We start from the raw sequence: 24,481 nt of genomic DNA, 5'->3' as shown, positions 1-24,481 counted from the left end.
ACTGAAGTAATACTAAATGTTTGATAAACTTAAGTGTTGTGGTCTTCTGCTTTTGTCCTTTTGCAGTTCTCAGTTGTAAAAGTAAATCTATTTTAACCACCATAGTTGTTTATATTATTTTCTCATTCACTTCTGCCATTAGGGTATATTGAATACTTTTCTCTGAAAACATAACAGCAAGTAAACAAATTTATATTATTAGTTTTAAAAGTTTTATTTGAAAAGTTGTCTAAGGGGAAGACAAGTACTGAACACACCTGATGTGTTCTGGTGCTAATAATGAATTTTTTAATAAGTGCTAATGGAAATGTTTATGCCAGTTATCTTTATTGCAACTTTATCCCTGAGATTAGTTGATTTAGTTGTCTGTCTTAATGACCATTGGGCTTGAGGAGCTAGGTTGGGGATAGGGAAAATCTTACTGGTACAAGTAGGACTTTGGTATTAACCCATCTGGGTAAGTTATCTTGAATTGTTCCTTCTTTACCCATGCTGAATTGATTTTTCATTTTTTTTCTTTTTCTTTCTTTCTTTCTTTCTTTCTTTCTTTCTTTCTTTCTTTCTTTCTTTCTTTCTTTCTTTCTCTCTTTCTTTCTCTCTCTCTCTCTCTCTCTCTCTCTCTCTCTCTCTCTCTCTCTCTCTCTCTCTGGTGGGAAATGAATTTTCAAGTATGGGTTAGGTTACCAAAAAAATCTCTTTGTTCTAATGTAGTTGGGTTTATTCTTGCAGAATGGAATCTATTTCAGATGGAGCAGTGATACAGAGACCATCCTATCTTGTTAGTGCTGAACTAGTTGAAAGGCCCACAGGAATAGATGTTGATGATATTAAACTTGACCTGTCCCATGAATTTTCCTTGGTTGCTTCTAGCTCTGAGGTAAGTCTGGTAGATACATCGAGATGTTGATTAATATGCTGATTCAGAGGGAAAGTTTTATTTATTATACGTAAGCCACTTGTTGATACAAGATAGCTTTGCTATAACTAGAGAGCTAGTTATAAAACATAAGTCTATTTGTACTTATACATAGTTAGATGATATTAAGGAGATCCCCTCATTCAAGTTCATTCTGAATTTGTTTCTGAAATATTTTTCTGAACCTCCTTGAAGGAATTCGAAGAGAGACTTAAAGATTAAATTGTTAGAGTATTTGAAATAGCTATTTTGGTCATATAACAGATTCATTTCTACTTCCTGGGTTATCCATGATCTTTGATAACACTTCCAGTGCTTTTTGTTAAAAAAAACCTTAAAATTTTCCTGGGGAGATTTTACCACTGACAGTATAGTCCCTTAGCTGGGGAGGTCTCTCTAATACCTCCTTAGATTTCCAATCCTGCTTCAGATTCCAGTTGAATAAAGAAGAGGCCTGTGGCATCAGTTAGGAAATGTGTAGTAGATCCTGAGATGTTAATTTTGTATTCCTCCTTTCTTATCTTTTATCATCCTAAGGGGAACAGGATCTCTAGACAATGGATTAGTTATAGTGCTTCTTTAAGGTACAGATACAGGGCTGGTTTTTCTCTCCAATGAGAGAAGAATAGAGGTATGAAACAAAAGGCTTTGGAGTTGTACAATCAAAAAGCTTGAGAATTGTTGGTAAAGCATGCTTTAACTTCTTAGAAAGAAAACACATGACAAAACACATGAAACTAGATACTCTTGGATGACTCCCCCAACCTGGATGTATACACCTTTCCTTACCTGGACTCAGTAAATATTTGGACATCAGGGCTCCAGTTTGGGAAAGTTCCCCTTATTATTTATGGTAGGACACAAAAGATTTCTTGAAACCCAGTATTCCTTTTTTTTTTTTTTTTAGTGAGGCATTTGGGGTTAAGTGACTTGCCCAGGGTCCCACAGCTAGTAAGTGTTAAGTGTCTGAGGCTGGATTTGAACTCAGGTACTCCTGACTCCAGGGCCGGTGCTCTATCCACTGCGCCACCTAGCTGCCCCGAAGCCCAGTATTAAATATTTTCTACTCTCTCTGTTTAGGTTTTTAGCCTACTTATTAATAGATTGTTGCCAAGTTAGTAACAGATGAGGAGAAAAGGATAAGAATAATTCAAAGCCAGCAGAGGCTAGGCAAATAGGCAAGCCATATTGAACACTTCATTTCTTGTCTTGTATAGCACAGAGCCTCATTCTGCATATTTTGCTAACTCTACATAAAATTGAAGTTTATTTAGTTTTGAAAGAAAGCCTAATTATGCAACTATACCAATATTGGGTAATGGAATTTGTGATTTTATCAGTGTGGGTACTCCCTCCAGCAATGTAGATTGCAGTACCTACTATGGATTAATAGAATGTGTTTTAAAAGAGTTGCTATGCATATATAACCTATATCAGATTACTTATTGTCATGGGGAAGGGGGAAGGGTAGGGAAGGAGAAGGTGTCAGAATTTGAAACTCAAAACTTAAAAAAAAAAACTTAAATTGTTTTAATGTGTAATTGGGGAAAAATTATATATATATATATTTTTTTTGGTGATGCAATTGGGCTTAAGTGACTTGCCCAGGGTCACACAGCCAGTAAGTGTCAAATGTCTGAGGCCCAATTTGAACTCAGGTCCTCCTGAATCCAGGGCCGGTGTTCTATCCACTGCGCTACCTAGCTGCCCCAAAATATATATTTTTAAAAAGAGTTGCTATGTTCCCAACTGGGTGACATACACTTCTCTGAACTTGGCTAGGCAGGTCCGCTGCTGACAGAAATGGTCCAGTGCTGTTGCAATCCTGAATCCTTTCTATTTTGGTAGGATTTGCCAGAGCTTGCATTTCCATGGCATCCCATGTAGGGTCCAAGGGTCATGTCCATGCTATAGTGAGGCACAGGTGTAAGACTTTCATGGAGGGAAAAGGTGAGATAGAATTATCCAAGGAGTCCTCTATAATTAAGTACTACTGCCAATCACCAAAACAATATGCAGAGATAGATATCTGCAGTTTTTTTTTTAATGCTCAGAGCATAGGCTCCTCTGTGTGAAAAGTCAGAATACCTGAAGTATTAGCTTCTACAACCTTATATAAATGTGAATGCCTAAGCAGCATAATAATAAAATGGAATTTTACAGAAAGCAGGAGGGGAAGATAAGGACATATAAGTGACAAAAGGGGGAAGATAAAGATACCTGTTAGCTGGTCGAAACAGGAGCTATGGGTTTTTTTCCAGCCTTTATTTTGAAGGTTTGAGCTTTAAGTTTCCAGAAACAATGTCTAGTATCCTAAAATAGACACTAGGGAAGTGTCATTGTGGTAGCAAGAAGCTTCGGTTAGAAATTCACTTGCCACAGTTTTAGATTCATCTCGTCATCAAAAGTGATTTTTTTCTTTTGGTGTCTCTGTATATAGGTTTCTCTTGTGGTCTCAGGAATAACAGGATGCAATAAATGGTCTAAGAAGTTGCTTGCAAAGCCTTAAATGTATTTTTAAAATTTAATATAAAAAAGTATTTATTAAACACCTCTTATACTAGTGAGGTGGTAACATATAGATGGTTTCTTAGTGTAGAACTAGAAAACCATGATGTGTTAAAAGAACCAAAGAAAGACCTGTTATATATTGGGTGGCCTACCATGAGACACGGCCAAGAGTTGCACAAGATGAGAAGGTAAAGTAGAGCTGTCATCTATACCAGTGGAAGAAGTATTCTCACTAAGAAGATCTATTAACATCATAATTTCCTGATAAATTTAAAAAATTTGATTGATTTACTAATTTAAGTGGAGCCACTGGGGGGAGAAAAAACAAAACAAACTTTTTAAGTAGTAATGTTTCAGCCTCAAGGACTCCAATCATCTGCTCTCCTGGGCCCATGAGGGACTGTGTTGTCTAAGGAACAACCTAGCCAAGTTCATCAGGTTGGATGTAGGGTCCTGAATGTTTTGACACACAATTCATGAAGACTTTACCAAATTACACAGGCAGGTATTGTAATCAGTGTCAGGAGAGAGAGTACCCAAACTGACGAAATCATACACCTTCAAATATTGAAGGTAAGGGTAATGTAATTATTTTTTAAAAGTGCTTATTTAATCTATTTTGTTTCCCTTTTAAGGAAAATGGGTTACAGTCCAAGGACCATCTACAAGTTTGCCTTAGAATAAGACCTTTCACACCATCAGAAAAAGAAAATGACTCCCAGGTTTGTGTGTGGTGGTTTTATTTGCTCAATGTTTTTGACACTTTTAAACTTAAAAAGAAGGGCAAAAGGGTCATTATTATTATTACCATCATCATCAACATTATTATTATTTCTGTGCTAGGGCTGCATATATGTTCAAGATTCGAATACTATTCTATTAAAAGATCCCCAAAGCCTTGCTGGTCGGTTGAGTGAAAAATGCTGTGGGCAGATGGCCCAGAAATTCACTTTTTCCAAGGTAAGTACAGCTATAGTAAAGAAAAATAATTCTCAAAGGGTATGTAGTGAGAAGATGAGCTTTGTTTGAATAACAATAGACAGAACTTTGCTGAAAGTAATGCCTAATTAGAAATGGACTGAATACATTTATTTCTGCTGAATTTCATTTTATTAGATTCAACTCAATGCACTACCCTACTAACCTTTTTGTATTCTGACTCTCATCCATTGTTAGCTATCATTTCTGGTTTTGTGCTATCTACAGAAGTGATGAACATGCTATCTATCTCTTTATCCAAGTCATTGCTAAAAATGTTAACTAGCATTGGACCATGTACCTTACATCCTTGGGCTTCTATGCTGAAGAACTGTCTCCAATTTATACTGAACTATTCATGATGGTTACTTTGAGTAAAGCCATTTAACCAACTCTGAATCCATCTAATTTTATTCATATTCATTATTCCTTACGGCACAGTATATTATGTTACATTCATATGTTTAGCAATTTCCTAGTCAATGACCATCTGTTTAATTTTTGCTTCTTTCTGCTACCAAAAGTGTTGCTATAAATATTTGGGGCACATAGTAGCTTTCTTTTTATCTTTGATTTCCTTGTAGTTTATGTCTAACTAAAGGTGGAGATATTTTAGTCACTGTCTTGGAATGATTCCAAATTGCTTTTCAGAATAGTTGGACCAATCCAGAGCTCCACCTGTGGGACATGTCTGTCTGGCTCTCCACAACCCCTCTAAAACGGGCAAAGACAAGAACAGTCAGTTTACTGGGTGTGAGGGGATTTTCTTTTCTCTTGTTATTAGTGAATTGGAGTAGTCTTTCATGTGGTTGTTGATGATTTGCAATTTTTCTTTTGAGAATTGTTTGTTTACATCCTTTCACAACTTACATAGCTGAGAATGGCTTTTAGTTTTACCCGTGTGTGTTTTTCGTTCCCAGGACTAGAATCCAGGGTTTATGACCTAAGTATTTTTCTGCCATATATCTCAACACTTTAAAGATCTGTCACTTCTTTGGTATGAGTATTGCCCTGAAACATAATACAACCCCTCTATAAGTTAGAAGATGATCTTTGAGAAGTGTTATGGCTAAGTAATTCATTACTCTGCAGCCACTGTGGTCAAGAGCCTCTCTGAACATAGGGGAATCACTGGAGAGCCAACTTGGGGCCTCTTTTTAATTCCTTTCTGGCTTGATGTGACTTGGTAGAGCTCATGTTTTGTTAGAATCAACTTTGAGAACCTAGGGTTTCCCTCATGCCATAGTGAGGCATCAGATCAAAACCTTGGTTGGAGGTGTTCTTTTTATAAAACCAGTAAAACCATAACAAAACAATTTTGCTGAGCAAAATGCTATAAATGCCACATAAGGGCTGAGAGAAGTCGGGGAGAAGGCAGTGATTGGTGGGTATCAGAGAAAGCTTCATGTAAGTGGCATTTGAGATAGGTAGGATCTCAGCAGTTGGGAGAGGAGCAGAGGACAAGAAGAAAACATCATTTCAAGAAGAACTGTTTGGGCAAAGGTATAGCAATATGAAAGCAGTACTTGGACAGTCTTTCACTTGTGAAATAATAGATTTCAGGACATGTTCTGTGATGGCTAAGTTAGTGTCACGACTTTGTGATTTGTAACTGATGTATACAAAATTATCTTGGAAATAATCATTTAGGTATTCGGTCCTGAAACTACACAGAAAGAGTTCTTTGAAGGGAGTATCATGCAGCTGGTGAAAGACTTTTTGAAAGGAGAAAATCGTCTGATTTTTACTTATGGTGTAACAAACTCTGGCAAAACATATACATTTCAAGGTAAATATGTAACTTAAAATTTTTTTCTTTAAATGGTAAAAGTTGCAGTATAATCCTTAAGTCTTCTTAGCATATTCATTAGTCATGTCTCAATTAACTAATAGAAATGTTTCTAATTTTTCATGAAACTGAAGAATCGAGTACCCATATCATGTAAAAATTATTTCATACATGGGGCCAGCTAGGTGGCGCAGTGGATAAAGTACTGGCCCTGGATTCAGGAGGACCTGAGTTCAAATCCAGCCTCAGACACATGACATTTTCTAGTTTTGTGACCCTGGGCAAGTCACTTAACCTTTGTTGCCCCAACAAAACAAAACAAAACAAAATTATTTTATACAAAGTGACATTTACATGGCATTTTTCTTACTATTTATTTCCCTTGATTTTGATAACACTATGAGGTTAGATGTTACAGATAATAATTCTATTTTACGGATGAGGAAATTGATGCTGACAGGGGTTGTTAAGTGGCCTTTCCTTGGTCTCAGCTATTAAGGATCAGCTTCTGAGTCCATGTCCAGGGTTATTTGCATTGAATGTCCTCATATCTTTTTTTTTTTTTTTTTAGTGAGGCAATTGGGGTTAAGTGACTTGCCCAGGGTCACACAGCTAGTAAGTGTTAAGTGTCTGAGGCCGGATTTGAACCCAGGTACTCCTGACTCCAGGGCTGGTGCTCTATCCACTGCGCCACCTAGCTGCCCCGTCCTCATATCTTTTAATTGAAACCTATATCTTTAGCTACAAAGGAATAGCTTTATAAAAAGCAAAAAATAATAATTCATAAAAAGTCACTGAGAAGCAAAGATTAGAAAAAAGTTAAGACTCAGGCCAGGGAAAACTTGAACTATACACTTTACTTTAATCTCATTTTTGTGAATATTTATCTTAATATTTGGGTGTAACAGGTCTTGAATTAGAACAGTAGTAAATTGGGTGTCAGGGACTTTGAGCTGTTTTAATGATTGAGAGTCTTTGATGTCCCCTTCCCACCTCTAACCCATTTTATTCTTATTGATGCCTGCCTGCCTTGTATTAAAGAGTCTTTAAGATACTGGGAAAGTCTTCTGATATACCTTCCCATCCCCTGTCAATAATATCTTGAAATAATTTTTCATTAAATTGTGTTCTCAGGTACAGAAGAAAATAGTGGTATTTTGCCTAGGACAATGAACATGTTGTTTCATAACATTCAAGATAAACTGTATCAAAAGATGGACCTAAAACCACATAGATGTAGAGATTACTTACGGTTATCCTCTGACCAAGTGAAAGAAGAAGTTGCTATTAAAAATGCCTTGCTTCGACAAATAAAAGAGGTATGACATAATTTAAATATGTAAAATGTATATACAGTCTGACCTCCAGAAAATCTTCAAGCATCTTAGTTTTAGTTTTATTCCTTGTGCTTGTTAAAATAGGGAGTAGTATAGCTAAGTGTATGAAGCAAAGAAAAAGAACACTGATAATTCAAAACTAAATTTCACATTCTCTCAGACCCCAAGATGTTTAAGTGATTTAACTCTATTTCTAAAATTGTGGGGGATTTTCTTTTGAAGGTTGCGGTCAAGTTCATCAGTCTTTTGGGGTTTGGCAGTGATGTGAGGAAGGGAGCTGTCATGCTTAGTGTTGTTCAGAACTACTATGCAATTCAAGGAAGAATTGAATCTTTTACTAATTTTGAGAGACTTAATTTTGATGAAGACTCTTTTTCTTGCGTTCCTTGTAAGTGTCAGGGTCTTTTCCTGTTTCCCTACGATATTCTGTCACAGGACACAAAGCTTGTAAGGCCTTGTGTTCCTATAATCCCCATTCAGGAAGCATTTTGTTGACTTACTGCTAGTTTTTTGTGAGTGAAGTAGTACTGTACTAAGAGAATATCTTTTCTTTTACCCTGAGTCCTTCCTATGAGAACTTTTATCATTAATGTTGTAAGGGGAAAAAGGTTAGTATAAGCCATTCTTTCTTGGCATGAAAGGGTGGGTTGTCTACTTTGTTTACTGGCTGTTGGAAGAACTCCCCACATGTGATGTGATGTTACCTGAACTTTAACATTTGCTTTTATTTTTAGGTTTCTATTCAAAGTGGCAGTTGTGAGACCTTGTATGGTAAGGGTTCCTTCCTTCCTTCCTTTTCAGCATGTTGATCTCATTGACATATGCAAATTTAATAGGCTTTCAAAAGCACAGGTCTAAATCTCATCCATGTTAATGATATAGTAACCTCTATTTGATAACTAAAATTCATCTGTTATGAAATGTCAAAGTCCACAGAGAATTTATCTCCATGTAGATTATCTCCAGATAGAATTTTCTTCTCCTTGGATCACTATTGTTGGAGATAACTTTCTTATGATTGTATAACACTGGTGCTTAAATATTTGTTTTAAGTAATGATGGAATTGGGAGTCAGGACTAGTGAAAATGCAGCCTTGTACCCTATAGAGTCTTGCTCATTGTCCAAAGATGTTTTAGAAGAGATGTTTTATTGTTCATTAGTATATTTACAATGACAAAGAAATAGGAAGAAGTGAAAAATGATTAAAAAAAAACAATACATTGGGGTTTTTTTTGGCTTCATACTTATTTAGATAATTTTCTTTCCTTTTTTGAACAGGAAGTTGGAACTCTGTGAACATTTCAGATTTTGAGGACTCTAATGAGTTTGAACAACCTAGTTTAAATGTGGAAAATACAATGAAATTTTCAGTCTGGGTTTCCTTTTTTGAGATTTACAACGAGTCTATTTATGATTTATTTGTTCCTGGATCAAGTGATAAGTTTCAAAAGAGAAAGACACTGCGTCTTTCTCAAGATATCAAAGGCTGCTCATTTATAAAAGGTAAATAGATATAAAATGTGGAAGAGGGTCTCTACCATCCAAGCTTTTGGACATTAAATAACATAAAATGAAATTACATTCATTTAATCTTTAATAAACTCTTGTCACAAAAATTGACTTAATTTTTGTTGCACATTGACAAGGGAAGAGCCTAAGTCTGGGTTATGTAGGGTCAGGCCTATTCCATAGTAATCCATTTACAGGTACTGTAAATACTTGCATGACCTTGCCTAGAGTGACTGGTTAAAAATCATTAATTTTATCATGGATCGTTTTATTTTTAAAACATTGACCCACTTTTTCTGACTTCTGTTTTTTAAGATCTACAATGGATTCAAGTTTCTGATTCCAAAGAGGCATACAGACTTCTCAAATTAGGACTGAAGCACCAGAGCTTTGCTTCTACAAAACTGAACAGTGCATCTAGCAGAAGGCAAGTGAGGAAAAAAAAGACTAGAGTTACAACCTACCTAGGATAATCAGACAGTTACTTGCAAGCAAAACTCTCCCTTCCTTTCTGAAGACTAAGTGGGTATTAGGCTGCTCTTGATAGCATGTTTTCAACACTAGTGCTAGCTACTTCTCAGCCATCTATTGAAACAAGGAGAGAAATTGGGGCTGGAGGTATAGGTGTGAGTCTTCTATATAGAGATCATAGCTTATATTTCTCGATAGCTTTTACAACCAGATCTGAGGCTATAGGGTAAAATCTGCCACCAACAATGTGATGACAGTCATTGTTCAATCTTTGTTATAGTCACAGCATATTTACCATTCGAACGTTGCAGATAGAGGATTCTGAAGTGCCCCATGTAACAGGAGTCAGTGAGTAAGTAAGCATTCTCCTAAATCTAACTGCTTTAAAAATATGTTTCAAGGTTGCTCGCCATATTAACTCTCCTCTTCCTTCCCTCCATCTTGCCCAGACTATCACTGTGTGATCTAGCTGGTTCAGAACGAAGCATGAAGACGCAAAATGAAGGTGAAAGATTGAGAGAGACTGGAAACATTAACACTTCTTTGCTGACTCTGGGAAAATGTATTAATGCTCTAAGAAACAGCCAAAAGTCAAAGTAAGTGTCACTAAGAATAGACATGACACTTATACATAACTTTATTGTGCTAAATACAAGATTCTCAGTGGAGTATTTAAAGGTAAATACAGTGAATTACAGAACATGAGGGGACTGTGATCTGAGACAGTGCAGGGAATGCCTGCATTGGTGAAATGATAAGCAGTCTGTTAAAGTGTGAAGTACTAAGACTTTGTTCATATAATTCTCAGAGGGGTTTTACACAATCTCCCCCATTCCTTCAGTTTTATTATTTTCTTTTAAAAATAAATGTCTATTGATATCTTAAAAAAATTTTTTTATTGATATTGTCTGTTTCTTATATCGCGCAGTTATACCAAATATCCCTCCCTTCCTCTCCCCACCCCCTGTCATCCTATATAACAAATAGAATTTTTTTGGAGGGGGGGGGACAACCAAATTATTTCAATTGATTAATATATTGAAAAGTCTTGAAATATGCATTGTGCAGCACCTGTGGACTTCTCACCTCCACAAAGGGGTAGGTTGGGGTGTCTTCATATCTATTCATTGCAGTCTTGCTTGATATTCATAATTTTGTTATATTTCCTTTTGATTTTTTTGGTGTATAGTTCTTCTTTTAATTTATTATTGATCGCTTTTGTTTCTACACCACTCAAATTTCTCAGTATCCCAGAGTGCCATCTCATATAGCAAAGGACATTTTTAGAAGGGGAAAAAAGTGGAAGAAGAGAAAAAATAAGCAAAACTTGGGAATTGAAAATCTCATGTTCTGCATCTTTTTTACTCCCTCACACCTTCCATTCTGCAAAAGAGGTTGGAAAGAGTTGTTTTCTTCTATCTTCTTTGGGAACAAGCTTATTCTTTGTACATTTTAAATATTTACTTTTGATTCCTTTGCAGTTTTTCCATTTACATTGTTGTAGTCATTGACTCTACTTACTTTACAACTGTTCATGTATGTCTTTTTGTGCTTCTTTGTATTCATCACATTTGTTGTTCCTCATAGCACAGTAATATTCCGTTACCTTCTGATACATTTTTTTAGCCATCCTTTTTTTGTTGTTTTTTTGGGGGGTTTTTTGTGAGGCAATGGGGGTTAAGTGACTTGCCCCGGGTCACACAACTAATAAGTGTCAAGTGTCTGAGGTCGGATTTGAACTCAGGTCCTCCTAAATCCAGGGCCAGTGCTTTATCTACTGTGTCACCTAGCTTCACCCTTAGCCATCCTTTTTTTAAAAAAAATTTTTCTTAGCCATCCTTTAATTGATAGACTTCTGCTTTGTTTCCAGTTTTTTGCTACTACAAAAATGCTGCTGCTATTCTACTGTTTTAAACTTTTATTTTAAATTTGCTTCCCACACAGTGATTTGTGGATTGTAGTTAATGTAGAGAAATATTGGATAAAAGCCATTCTTGAAATATAGTATTAGTGTAAATACTTATTTAGTAAGCAGAGGACATTATTCAAGTAGTTTACAGAAAATGTAACTCTATAAGGTTTGCAGAATACTTTACACCATTGCCTCATTTGATTCTCACAGTAACCCTGTGAGGTAGTTTCTATTATTATTCCCATTTTTATGGATGGAGAAACTGGCTGGAACGCATTAAATGGCTTAACCCAGGATCTAGAATCAAATGGCTAGTAAGTATCAGAGGTGGCATTGCAACTCAGGCCTTCTTAACTCAGTCTGGCACTTTATATCTATTATACTTTAGAATATGTTGGAAATTTTTTGAGATAATATTAACTTCTCATGTTATCTGTAAAATAGTTTCATTCTCATTAATGCTGTAGTTTTCTTGTTTAGTTAGATAGATCATTGTTTGAGATCAGTTAGCATCAGTCAACATGAACTACCCAAGTACATTAAATACTTATGACAGACTGCTAGTAAACTGAGCCCATTTAAAATTTCATATGTTATTTCCTTTATGACAACAGTGATATTTAGCATAGATTTCTTGTTTGATTTTTTTTTTATTACAACAGAGACTATTTCAATGGATAATGCATAGAATTAATAGAAGGCAGAGACAGTTGGCCAAACAGGCATTATCTTATGGCTGTAGTTGCTGAATTATTCATTCCTGTGTGAGTTGTCAGCAACTGAATATTTCAACCTGGCTTTGGAATCTATTTAAGCACATACTTATTTTAAACATTTTTTTCTTTTTTAGGTTGCAGCAGCATGTACCTTTCCGAGAAAGTAAGCTTACCCATTATTTTCAAAGCTTTTTTAATGGCAAAGGGAAAATATACATGATCGTCAACATTAGCCAGTGTTGTTCTGCCTATGATGAAACGTTCAACGTGTTGAAGTTCTCAGCTGTTGCACAAAAAGTAAATATATTTTAACCACCACAGTTGCTTATATTATTTTCTCATCCATTTCTGCTATTAGGGTGTACTGAATACTTTTTCTTTGAAAATATAATAGGAAGTAAACAAATTTATTATTAATTTAAAAAAGATTTATTTGAAAATTTAACTATAAGTAGTTGTCTAAAGGGAAGACAAGTACTGAACATACCTAATTCTGGTACTAATAATGAATTTTTTAATATATGCTATGGAAATGTTAATGCATTACAGCTTTATCCCTGAGATTAGTTGATTGTCTTGTCTGTCTTAATGACCATTGGGCTTGAGGGGCTGGATGGATAGGGAAAATCTTACTGGTACAAGCAGGACTTTGGGATTAACCCATCTGGGTAGGTTATCTGAGTGTTCTTCTCTATCCATGCTTCCTCTTAGTAGTTTGAATAATTAAGTTGATTACATATAAGAATGCTAAAAATTTCTTGAGCACTTTTGGGATCTGTTAAAAATCAGAGTTGTCTGTTAATTTCATTTATCTAAATCCTTCACTTAAAAACTAACACTGGATATTTTAACAGGTTTTTGTTCAAGACACCTTAAATTTTTCTCAAGAGAAACCATTTGGCCAGACTAAATCTTCCAGAGATACATCCTTTGTTGCTGATAATGCAGACACTAAAATGTTAGGAATGAAGAGAACCACCATTGAATGGGAGAGAAGTCTTGAAGATTTAATAGAAGATGAGGATTTGGTAGAGAATCCTGATGTAGCTCAAGATGATTATAATATGGAAGAACTAGATACAACACTGGAAGAAGAAAAAGCTGTCAGCAAAGAGGAGTATGCAGTATGTATTATGACAGGTTGGCTCTGTCATATTATTATTCTAGGACTTTAAGACCTGTTAGTCTTCAGTAATCCCCCACGGGTCTCTTTTCCCATTTACACGCGCCTCTTTGGCTTCTAGCTTAGATATTGCCAGTTCTTGCCTATGACTAGTTTTCCTATTTCTTCTAAAATATCTGGTGAGTAGCAGAGTAGTTAACTGGGATGTTGTATATCCAATTTTAAATCTCACACATGATTTAAACAAAGGTAAGCCCCCAGCAGCAAGGAGCCACCAGGTTGCTTAAGAAGGGGCAAACTGGCCCAGGTTGGAAATGGAGCAGATCAAAACTTCCATACAGCTAATAAGTGGGATTGGGCTCATGAGTACCTGTTGCACTTCCAACTTGGGCAAAGTAGGTGTCCCGGCCCCTCCCCCCAGCCCTCAACCACCAAAAAATGGTAATTCTATTTGTGTTTGGGGAGCATTCATTTTCTATTTAGGTGAAGTATATCTTTAAGTGGGCTGGTTTCCCTAAAGGTACTATTGCTTAAAAAAAAAAATCAATGGCTATAATAAATATAAGATTGCACAAAGAAAAATGCCCAATATGCATTGTTTTCTAAAAAGAAATGAATGTTTTGTCTTGGAGTGATGTATGGATTCTTGTAAAAATTTTAGAAGCTACTGTCACTGATTGAAGACTTGAAGAACAAACTGATAAATGAAAAGAAAGAAAAGTTAACCTTGGAATTAAAAATTCGTGATGAAGTTACACAAGAATTTACTCAATACTTGGCTCAACGGGAAGCTGATTTTAAGTAAGTTCAAAAAGTTTTAGAATTTAATTCAGTGCAACAAGTATTTATTAAGTCACTTGTCTATGCTAGGCACTGTTAGGTGCTATGTATATAAGAAAAACAAAATTATCTGCCTTCAAGGAGCTTACATTCTAGTGTGGGGGAAACAATGTATACATGGCTATTTATGTGAAATAAATATAATGTTGTAAGGAGCATTAATAGAATCAAGAGTGGCTTTTTGTAGGAGCTACCATTGTAGCTGAGTTTTTAATGTACTTAGAACATTCTAGGCATGTGGGGGGACTGGGGGATTTGGGAGCCTTTTCAGAGACCCTAAGTCAGGAAGTGTGATGTGGTATACTTGGGAACATTAAGTAGGCTAGTCTTGCTAGAATGCAGAGTGTGTGAGGAAAAGTAAGATATAGGTTGGTGACCCATTATGAAGTAGTTAACTTGCCATGCAAAGGAATTTTATCCTAAAGCAGAGGCTCATAACCTTCTTTTGGTGTTATATACCAATTTGGCAGTCTGGCAGCAACAAAGAAGGAGCCCTTCTTTGAATAATGATTTTAAATAATTGAAGGAGATGCTCAATTTCAGTTACAGTTTAGTTGTAATAAACATGTAATTGTTTTCCATTCAAGTTACTGGACCCTTGATAATTTGTTTATGAACCCTTCAGTAGACAGCAAATTAAGAACTCCTACCCTAGAGGTAATAAGTACGCCTGGTGTCTCATGAGTTGGGGTGGGTTAGTAAGACATGTACTTCAAGAATATCAATTTGGCACCTCTGGGGAATGAGGTGGAGAGAAGATTTTTTCAGTAATTCCTCTGACAGGTCTTACAGTGTCGTGATGGAGAAAAGGGAGTGGATGTGAAAGATGTAGAGGCATAATTGACAAAGTTTAGTGTTAGGGATGTCCCTGAGGTTGTGAAGTAGGATGACTGGATGATTTGGTGGTGTCCTTGACAGAACTAGAGAAATGAGGAGATAGAGTGGGTTTTGGGGAAAAGGTAATATGTTATATTTTGGACTTTTTGAGTTCAAAATGCCTATGGGATAGCCTGGTGGATTTGTTCAGACATTTAGAGATGTAAGACTTGAGCTCAGGAGAAGGATGGTGGCTGGATATTGTGGGTCTGGCAGTCATACTGCAGGTAGTCATTTGTGGTTAAATCCATGGGAGCTGATAGAGAGAGGAGAGACCTCAGTAGAGAGCCCTGGAGAGTACCCATAAAGAAGGGGATAGGATGTGGATGACAGAACTACAAAGATGTCCGAGAAGGATCAGATAGACAGGTAAGATGAGGGAGCACTGTTAAAACAGACCACAGGGGGCCGAATTTAATATATGGAGTGTTAATTGGGTGACTCACCGAAATATTGGGGTCCTGAAAATAATGAGGGACCTCTAGGTTCAAAGCTCCCTCCCCTCCAAACTGCCCTTTTAGATATTTCTCCCAGGCTTTTCTTGAAACAAGGCTTTTAGAGGCGTTTAAAGCAAGGGAAATTAGTTAAATGAGTCAGTGGGGAAGGGTTTTATGTATTTTTCCAATGGTTATTAATGTAGTATGAACCCTTTTTATAAGAGAAATTGACTTAGTCTTAAAGGTTTGTCTTCTTAATATCCCTGCATAGTAGTTTAGGAAAACCTCTGATTTTTCTGGTTCTAGTCTTTCTTCACATATGCCCCCTCCTCCTACCTGGTGCTCCCCACCAGGAATTTTCTTTGCTGGAAATTTTAGCATCTTCAGTTAACTGGCACTTAACCTACCTGTAACATTAAAAGTGGGAAACTGATCAGATGGACACCTAAATCAGACCACACACCTCCTTATAAAAGGTCTGGTTCTCTTCCACAGCTTTACTGTGGGGGACAATCCAAATGTGCTCATATTGAACTGAAAGATCAAGAGCCTGATAGTTCTCTAGATCCAGAGGTAGCTACTCACACAATCATAAATTGACTTAAATGCTCTGGGCCTCAGTTTCCTATGGGAAATAAAGGTTAGAGTAGATGGTCTCAAAGGTCCAGCTCTATATTATATGATGTGCATGTTGTTGTTTAGTTTTTCATTTGTGTCCAACTCTCTTGTGACCTCATTTGGGGTTTTCTTAACATAGATACTAGAGTGGTTTGCTATTTCCTTCTCCAACTCATTTTACAGATGAGGAACTGGGGCAAATGGGGTTAAAGTGACTTGCCCAGGGTCACACAGTTAGTGTCTGAGGCCAAATTTGAACTCTGGTCTTCCTGACTCCTGGCCTGGCACTCTAGCCACTGCACCACCTAGTTACCTCTGGCCTGAACTTTTTCTACTCTTTAAATAGCTGATGTATACTTTCTCTCTCTCTCTCTCTCTCTCTCTCTCTCTCTCTCTCTCTCTCTCTCTCTCCAATTATAATCTTTTTTTTTCTTCTGGTAGATAGTGGTAGATGCATTCTTGGACCACTTGCCCCTCTTCCAATCCCTGTGCCTCTGGGTATTTAAAATTATATTACAAGGCTGTTTCCCCAGGGAAAACGAAAATCCACCAAATCAAGGCCTTTTGCTTTTTTTGGATCATGGGTTGATTTTCTTAATAAATGGGAAATCTGAATTCCACAAAGCTGCTGCAACAGACTGGGACAACTTGGGGTGGTTATTTTGTTACCTTTTTACTTTTATTTTTTTGTTAATATTCTGAAACATTGGAAAAGAAACACCTTTCTGAAGGTGAACTTATTTTGTTGCTCAAGTAGAATTTATTTGCTTTTTGAAGGGAATGCCTTCTTCAGGAACGTGAAATGTTAGAAGAAAATTCCGAGCGTCGGATGGCAATCTTTAAGGATTTGGTGGCCGACTTTGAAACTTCACATGAGGAGCCAATGGATGAAACTTGTATTATGAATGTTGAATCCAAGGTGTGTATGTGTTTTTAATTTGAAGAAATTGGAGGTGCTTCTGGTATTAGCGGCTGTATCATTTAACACAGATTTTAATACACTTTAAAAGCCGTTTTTATGTGAATATTTATTAAGCATATCACAGTCAAGGATATGCAAATGTATGACTAATTGTTGATTGAGCTTGGCTACAAAATCTGAAACAAGTTAGATGTGTAAAGAATTGAGAGCCTCAAACTTGTCTGTTTTGCCATTGAATTCTGATTTTGTGGTTTCTCATCCATTTACTGTTTGAGCCTTGTCCCTGAACCATTACTACTATTTACAAGTGAATGGCTAGTTTGACTGAACAGTAAAAATGCCTCAGCTATAAGAAAGTCCATTCTTACTATACCTGGGAACTTATTATTTTCGTTTTTGTTTTTTACACTTCATCTAGTTAGTGCTCTTGTAGCCCAGTGTAGGGAAAGGAATTTCTTTCCCCAACTTGGTTTTGTGTCAAGGGTTTGGGGGAAGGGAATATACCATCTAGAATGTATAATGAATCTTCATATAGGAACCCAAATACCATTTATAACTATTCCTGGGGCAGCTAGATGGGGCAGTGGATACGCACCGGCCCTGGATTCAGGAGTACCTGAGTTCAAATCTGGCCTCAGACACTTACTAGCTGTGTGACCCTGGGCAAGTCACTTAACCCCAATTGCCTCACCCAAAAAAAAAAAATATAACTATTCCTATGGGAAAATGTAACACATGTTCTAAGCAATTGTCTTGGTAAAAAATGTTCAATGTCTCAAATCTTATAGATTTGTTTTGCACATCATTTTCTTGCTTAAGACATTGATAAAAGCAAAAAAGTCCTTTCAACCTGAAGTGAATTTTTTTGTGTAAAAGTAGCAGCACATTTAATGAAATAGATTTGCAGAGGATCATTGCCCCCATAAACATAGAGTATACTCTCCCACAAATATAAGTTATCATCCATCTTCTGGGAGACGTAGCATGCTTAGGGATCACAGAAATGTAATAACTGTGGAGAGGCATATCATACATCCAGACCTGCCGGGTGATGTCTTCTGTCATCACACTGCTCTCAGTAGGCCTATTCCTGACTGAGAATGGCATCTCTAATAGCCATGTTGTTCTCTAGGCCTGTTCCTTGCTGGGGGTGGTGGTATGTCTGTTAGAGACAATCTTTCCTGTCATCTGCTAGAGATATACCTAGCTATCAAAAACCAGGAAGGGCCATCTCCCTAAGATTAGGCCTTTTGTCTGGGCTGTTGATCAGAGCCTTCCATTGCATATAACTAACTACCTTGTTGTTAGCGACTCTCCTTAAAGATCTTCCCTAGTCTAGCTGCTAATTAATTTGAACCTGAAAGTTTCACCTAAGGAAACAAGATCAGTTTTCTCTACTTACCTCGCAATATCCTCATGTTTGTTTTATGTATCTGTCAACAGCAAGGCCTAATTCCTTTGATGCTGCAAAGCCAAAGCCTTAATTACTCCATATTATTCCTCAAGTAAAGAGTTTTTTGTCCTGGCAGATGTTCCATGAACATCTTTGAACACATATCAGCATAATGAATTGACATAGAACATCCAGCGACATAATACATTTTAAAGACAGATGCCTAAGGTGTGGAGTGTGTGCTAGAACTTCATTTAATTAGTATTCATGCATGTGATTAATATATTACATACTCTATAATCCAGTAGCATTCATAACAACTTGGCATATATTGAACTAAGTGTCCAAATCTCAAATAGGAAACACATGACATATGGCAGTTCCATTCGTTGACCAAGGGCCTAGATCCCAGGTGGGAACAGAGGACATAATCCATAGCAATAGTACGTGCATACCATGGCTTAATAGCCTGTATTAATTGATGATTAAATACAGCAATGTATAGTAAACACGTAAGTCATGTGCAACATAGCCGAATGTACAGAGACTACAAGTTATCTGCTCTGTGACAGTTTGCATTGTTTGACTGCATACACACTTCAGTTTCTACTAAAACATTATGTGGTGTTTGGCACTTGACCTAATGGGCCCGATGCTATTATTTAGAGTTTGTGGATGAGTCCGGTTGCCTATCAGTATTCTTATATCGACTAGCCTGTGGTCTCAATCTGAGTTTGTAGCTGGCCCAGTCTCTAGGCTTTATGCGAGCCCTAATAATTTCCTAAAGTTGTAAAATAATTTTCTTATCATTTTAAAAATATGTCTAAAAGAATATGGACTATTCTTGTAATATTGTAATAGTGAAAGCCACGATTAACATTAGTCCTGTGGTTTTTGCTATTTTTAGGAATCAAATAATCTTGTAGGAATTGAAGACATTATTGATTCCCTTCAAGATGATATCACTGATATTAAGAAACAAGCTGAAACTGCTCATTTATTCATTGAATCTCTTGCTGACCCCCAGGAAGCTATTGCTTGTTTAGAACTAAAGTATAATCAAGTTACAGCTGAATTAACTAAAATCCAAGAAGAATATGCTAAAGTCCAACAAGAATTAGTCAAAACTCAAGAAGAATTAAAGAGAGAAAATAGTAAGTATTTTCTGTTTTGAACACGGTTTAGGCTTATACAGAAATATTTATAATATGTAAATCCTAAATGAAATGTATTTGATTTCATAATTATAGAGAAAGTTCTTTTATGTAATCACTAGATTTTATAATATGTCAGACTTTTAAAAAAAATAACATCTTGGATTATTAAAAACAAAACTAAAAAATCCATATGCAATGAAAAAGCCAAACCCATGAGTTGTAGCATTTTGCGTATTTCAAGATCTCATGTTAAAAATACTTAGGTCACCTCTACAAAGAAATTAAGAAACATGTTAGGATCCATGTTTTGTTTTCCCCCTTCTTTTGTTATTCTCCCTGTGCACTTATAGCTTGGTGTTCATGTTCTAAGATATAGGCTCCTTTGGACTTGTAACTGAGTCCTATGCTAATGCTCACAGTGATATTTAAGGGAATAGCTGCACTGTTCTAGATCTTTCTAGATCATGTAAACAATGTCAAGTCAAGTTAATAAGGTTATATTAAGTGCCTCCTATGTGCCAGGCACTATGTTAAGATCTGGCAATGCAAAGAAAGGCAAAAGATGGGGCCTGCTCTCAAAGAGCTTACCATCTAATGGGGAAGAGAGGGACAGTGGTAGGGAAAGACAAGAAACAACTCAGTACAGATGATCACTAAGATGATCTATAGAGAAAAGGCATTTGAATTAAGGACAGTCTGGAAAAGTTTCTTGTAAGAGGTGAGATTTTAGTGGGGACTCAAAGGAAGCCAGAAAATGAAGATGAAGAGGATGGGAATTCTAGATATGGGGGATAATAGCAGAGTGTCTTGAGGGAGGAACAACAAGGAGGCCAGTGTTACTGGTCATGGAATCAGGGGATAGGGAGAGAAAAGATGTAAGAAGACTGGAAAGATATAAAGGGCTTTTAAATTCTAAATAATATTTTATCTGATATAGAATAGATTTGAAATAATATTTCACATTTATATATGTATTTTATGTATAAAATATATAGTATATATTCTATTTTTAAATATATATATTTATATTTGAAATGGAAGTGATAGGGAGCCTCTGGTATTAAGGTACAGATATTATCTTGTTTTTTAATGAACAAAAAGCTCTTTTCTCCCCTCCCATATCTTCCCCACTAGAAAAAGAAAAAAGAAAAGCAAAACCCTTGTAACAAATGTGCAATTAAGCAAAACAAGTTGTTTATTTGGCAATTTGTTCAAAAATAAATGTTTTAATTTGCACACTGACTGAGTCCATCCTTTATTAGGAAGTGTAGGGTAGCATGCTTCATTATTAGTCCTCTGGAATAGTAGTTGGCCATTGTGTTGAGCAGAGTTCTTAAATCTTTCAAAGTTGTTGGGTTTTTTTTATAATGTTGTTTTATTGTATCCTATTCTCTTGGTTCTGCTTACTTCACTCTGCATGAAATCCTATGTCTTCTCGGCTTTCTCTGAAATTTCCTTCATAATTTCTTATAGCACAATAGTATTTCATTACATTCATACTATATTTTTCACTAATTTATTCAGATAGTTTGCCACCACAAAAAGAGCTACTACAAATATTTTTGTATATATGACTCCTATTTCCTTTTTCTTGGATTTCTTAGGGACAGTAGGTATGGTATGGGGTAAAGTAGTGTCATTGGGTCACAGGGTATCCACAGTTCAGTAACCTGTTGGGCATAGTTCCAAGCTGTTTTTCAGGACGAATGTGAATGGCTGGACTAATTCAGTTCTACCAACAGTGCATTAATGTGCCTGTTTTCCCAAAGTCATTCCAACATTTTTTTTGGCCAGTGTTACTAATCTGAAGGGCACATTATTTGGTTTCAAGGGCTGTGTAAATATACTATATCATGTTACTGTGAAAGCAGGATGGATAAATGTATTTATAACTGTAATAGGTATGTCTACTTTATGTAATGTTCCACAAAAGTACCAACCACAGCTTTTACTTGGCTTCCTTCTATTTCTAGAAGTTACATTATTAGGAAAGTACGATGAGTACTAATTACTTAATTGATAATAATCATTATTAATCTGGAGTGAGTGGCCATTAGCAATGCTCCCTAGTCCTCACCTGCTTATTTTTGTCTTCTGGTTGCCTCTTCCACATCCTGGTATAGCAAAGTTGAGAGGTGCTTCTAAATATTTACACTACTGTGCCTGTCACCAGTAGTGCTTTCCTTTGGAAAAATCAATGATGAAGGTAATGGGGAGCTGCTCAGTGATATGTGTTTTGGATACTGTATATTTGTTTTCAAGGCTACATAAAATTAACATCTGCTTTTCTATGTTCTGTTTTCTCAGAATCAGAAATGCCTGCTACTGATTACAAGATATCTGTTCATGAGCTTGAAAATGCTAATAAGGTGATGCCTTAGAATTTTATGTAATACCATTATTTATTAGTGTTTTGAATATAATTCTCAGTTTCTTTCATGGTTTTTGTTAGTGTATTAGACAAGTGAGACAGAGCAATCTATTGGCTTATTTTTTGTAAACTATTGAATGCTTTGATACATACAGATTAAAACATACACACTCACATGATATATGTATATATGTATATATAGTTTTTGGGGGGAGGTGGGGGTGGGGCAATGTGGGTTAAGTGACTTGCCCAGGCTCACACAGCTAGTAAGTGTCAAGTGTCTGAGGCCAAATTTGAACTCAGGTCCTCCTGAATCCAGAGTTGGTGCTTTATCCACTGTGCCACCTAGCTGCCCCTACACACACATGATATAAATGTTTTGGTGTCAGTGTTAAGTTGTTAAATGTCAGAAATCATAACTTTTTGCTAAGTTCTCTTAGTAATAATGGACCTAGAATTGAGAGGATTTTCTTTTAAGAAGCAATTTTAGAAACTGATTTCTTGACATTATTATCTGTACTCTAAAAATGTCTTTCTTCTTTCCAAAAGAAAATAGTTGCACAGAATCAAAGAATTCAAGAATTAATGGATATCATTGATCAAAAAGAAGATACTATCAACAAATTACAGAATTTGGTGTCACATATGGAAGATACATTTAAAGGCTGTGTAAGAATCTAACTGCTGGTTTATAAACTAGTTTCATTTTCCAATTTATGAGACAAATCAGAATTTTCAAAAGAAGCTGCTTTTCTTGTTCTAAGTAAAATTGGGCTAATGTTACTTGGTAAACTTTTAAAAATTGAGATAAAATTGCTTGTAATTTCATGTCCTACAAAAAATTACTTGTGAAACCTTTGAAATGTTGACTATAGATCATTTAACAATTCAGTCAGTCATGATTTTCTCTTTTGGCTTATTATGGACATGTTTTGCTTATGTTAGCAGGCCCTTTGGGATAGTTATATTACTTCCCTAGTATAGGTGGATAAAGGTGCTTTAAACTCTGGCAGACTGGATGACGGCACAGGAATCCTTAGAATATAAATTTCCATAAATTAGAATGGGATTCCATGCGGAAGAGGGAAGAGGACATGCAGTCCTATTAAACTTTCTCTATAAATATTTACAAAGTTCAGTTAAATGTAATTGTGATTTTAGTCAACTGTTTACATCAATAATAAGAGTGTTTTTTCACGTTACCATATATAGTGACCTAGAAGTTGATTTATATGATTGTTGTTATTTTTTCTTAAGTTTTGGATTGATTTCTATGCTAGGTATAATGGCATCTTCCCTTAAGAAGCCACAGTTATCGCCCAAATTAACCTTAGATCAAGGTGAATTTAGGAATGGCAAAGGGAGAAGTACAGTGGATAAGAAAGTACTACTTTTGTACCAATGTGCCAGAGGATGAGGACTTCATTGGCCTTTTTCGGGAGACATAGCATGATGTAATGGGAAGAGTGTTGAATTTGTAATCAAAAGAGCTGGGTTCAAGTCTCAGCTCTGTCATTTGCCAAGTCATTTTAACCTTTCTCTGCCTCAGTTTCCTCATCTGTAAAATAAGGTGACTGCACTCTGATCTCTAAAGTTCCCTCTCAATTCAAAGTTTGTAATTCCATGACTTTGTAGCATGTACATTTTCTGTATAACTTATGAACCAGGATAAAATGCACCCTAGTTTATAAATAAATATCAAAGGTAAGTGCTCTGACACATCCCTACCAGGTGACCCTGGGCAAAGCACTTAACCTTCCAGTGACCTGGGCAGCTCTAAAACTAAATATGAGCAATTGCTGATCTTGATTGGGGTTGGGAGGTCCCTTTGTTAGTGAAATTAAAGGTCTTGCCTTAAACAAGTAATATTTCCAAGTTATTATGAAAGTATAGTACTAATTTTGATTAGAGATTTAATCTTCCTAAGTTGATGTTGTAAAGTTGCACAAGAACCTTTATGATTTATAATAGCTTTGTATGTACATGGAATAGAAAGAAATATTGAAGCCTGCTTTCACTGGTAATTTTGGAAGTATAATCCAACCTTGCCCAATTTAACAGCTTTTAGTGGCAAAAACCTTAAGTCCCAGCAGATGGGGATATTGTAAAGGAAAAGAATGTTTCGTGAGTAAAACATGTCATGCCCCTAACTTCCACTTTTTCCTGATGAGGAGGACTTTTTTTCCTTTTAAAAGCAAAAAAGAGGAGCTAACCAATGCTTACCGATCATATTTCTTAGTTTGGGGTGACAACGAGGACTCCCCTAACTTTAATCCTGAGCAGTTCTGAAGGGATACATTTTTGCTTCTCTACAAATTTGGGGGAAAGCATTTTGGATGTCTACAGACAATGCTTTTATGTTTAATTGCAGACATAGTTTACTTGTATAATAAATAAGGCATGAGAGGGCAAAAATAACTTCACCATATTTTCACATTTATCTTTATAGGTTTATATACTAATATATACTTTAACATGCATAAATTTAATGGTTTTTATTTATACCTACACCACTTTCAAAAACATCAAAATTATAGTAAGATTTTTCTTAATTATAATAGTAATGGTACCTGATGTATAATATTCCAAAGTTTGCAAAGTACT

At 36.0% G+C, this 24,481-nt stretch overlaps 1 protein-coding gene across 1 annotated transcript in view; it reads left to right on the top strand.

The window, feature by feature from the left end:
- KIF20B (kinesin family member 20B) overlaps nucleotides 1-24,481 on the top strand; it is a 101,777-nt gene that overhangs the window by 11,080 nt on the left and 66,216 nt on the right. Inside the window, 17 exon segments of the mRNA XM_043986042.1 lie at nucleotides 730-877; nucleotides 4,063-4,149; nucleotides 4,271-4,387; nucleotides 6,056-6,194; nucleotides 7,329-7,513; nucleotides 8,266-8,302; nucleotides 8,811-9,035; nucleotides 9,357-9,468; nucleotides 9,793-9,864; nucleotides 9,962-10,108; nucleotides 12,275-12,437; nucleotides 12,995-13,264; nucleotides 13,925-14,064; nucleotides 16,812-16,953; nucleotides 19,257-19,503; nucleotides 21,814-21,875; nucleotides 22,427-22,546. Of these exon segments, the coding sequence (XP_043841977.1) occupies nucleotides 731-877; nucleotides 4,063-4,149; nucleotides 4,271-4,387; nucleotides 6,056-6,194; nucleotides 7,329-7,513; nucleotides 8,266-8,302; nucleotides 8,811-9,035; nucleotides 9,357-9,468; nucleotides 9,793-9,864; nucleotides 9,962-10,108; nucleotides 12,275-12,437; nucleotides 12,995-13,264; nucleotides 13,925-14,064; nucleotides 16,812-16,953; nucleotides 19,257-19,503; nucleotides 21,814-21,875; nucleotides 22,427-22,546 (2,412 nt within the window). The 5' untranslated portion in view covers nucleotide 730.

The sequence above is a fragment of the Dromiciops gliroides genome, chromosome 2 (genome assembly GCF_019393635.1).
Source record: "Dromiciops gliroides isolate mDroGli1 chromosome 2, mDroGli1.pri, whole genome shotgun sequence".
Classification (NCBI taxonomy): domain Eukaryota; kingdom Metazoa; phylum Chordata; class Mammalia; order Microbiotheria; family Microbiotheriidae; genus Dromiciops; species Dromiciops gliroides.
This window is presented reverse-complemented; position numbering and strand designations above follow the sequence as displayed.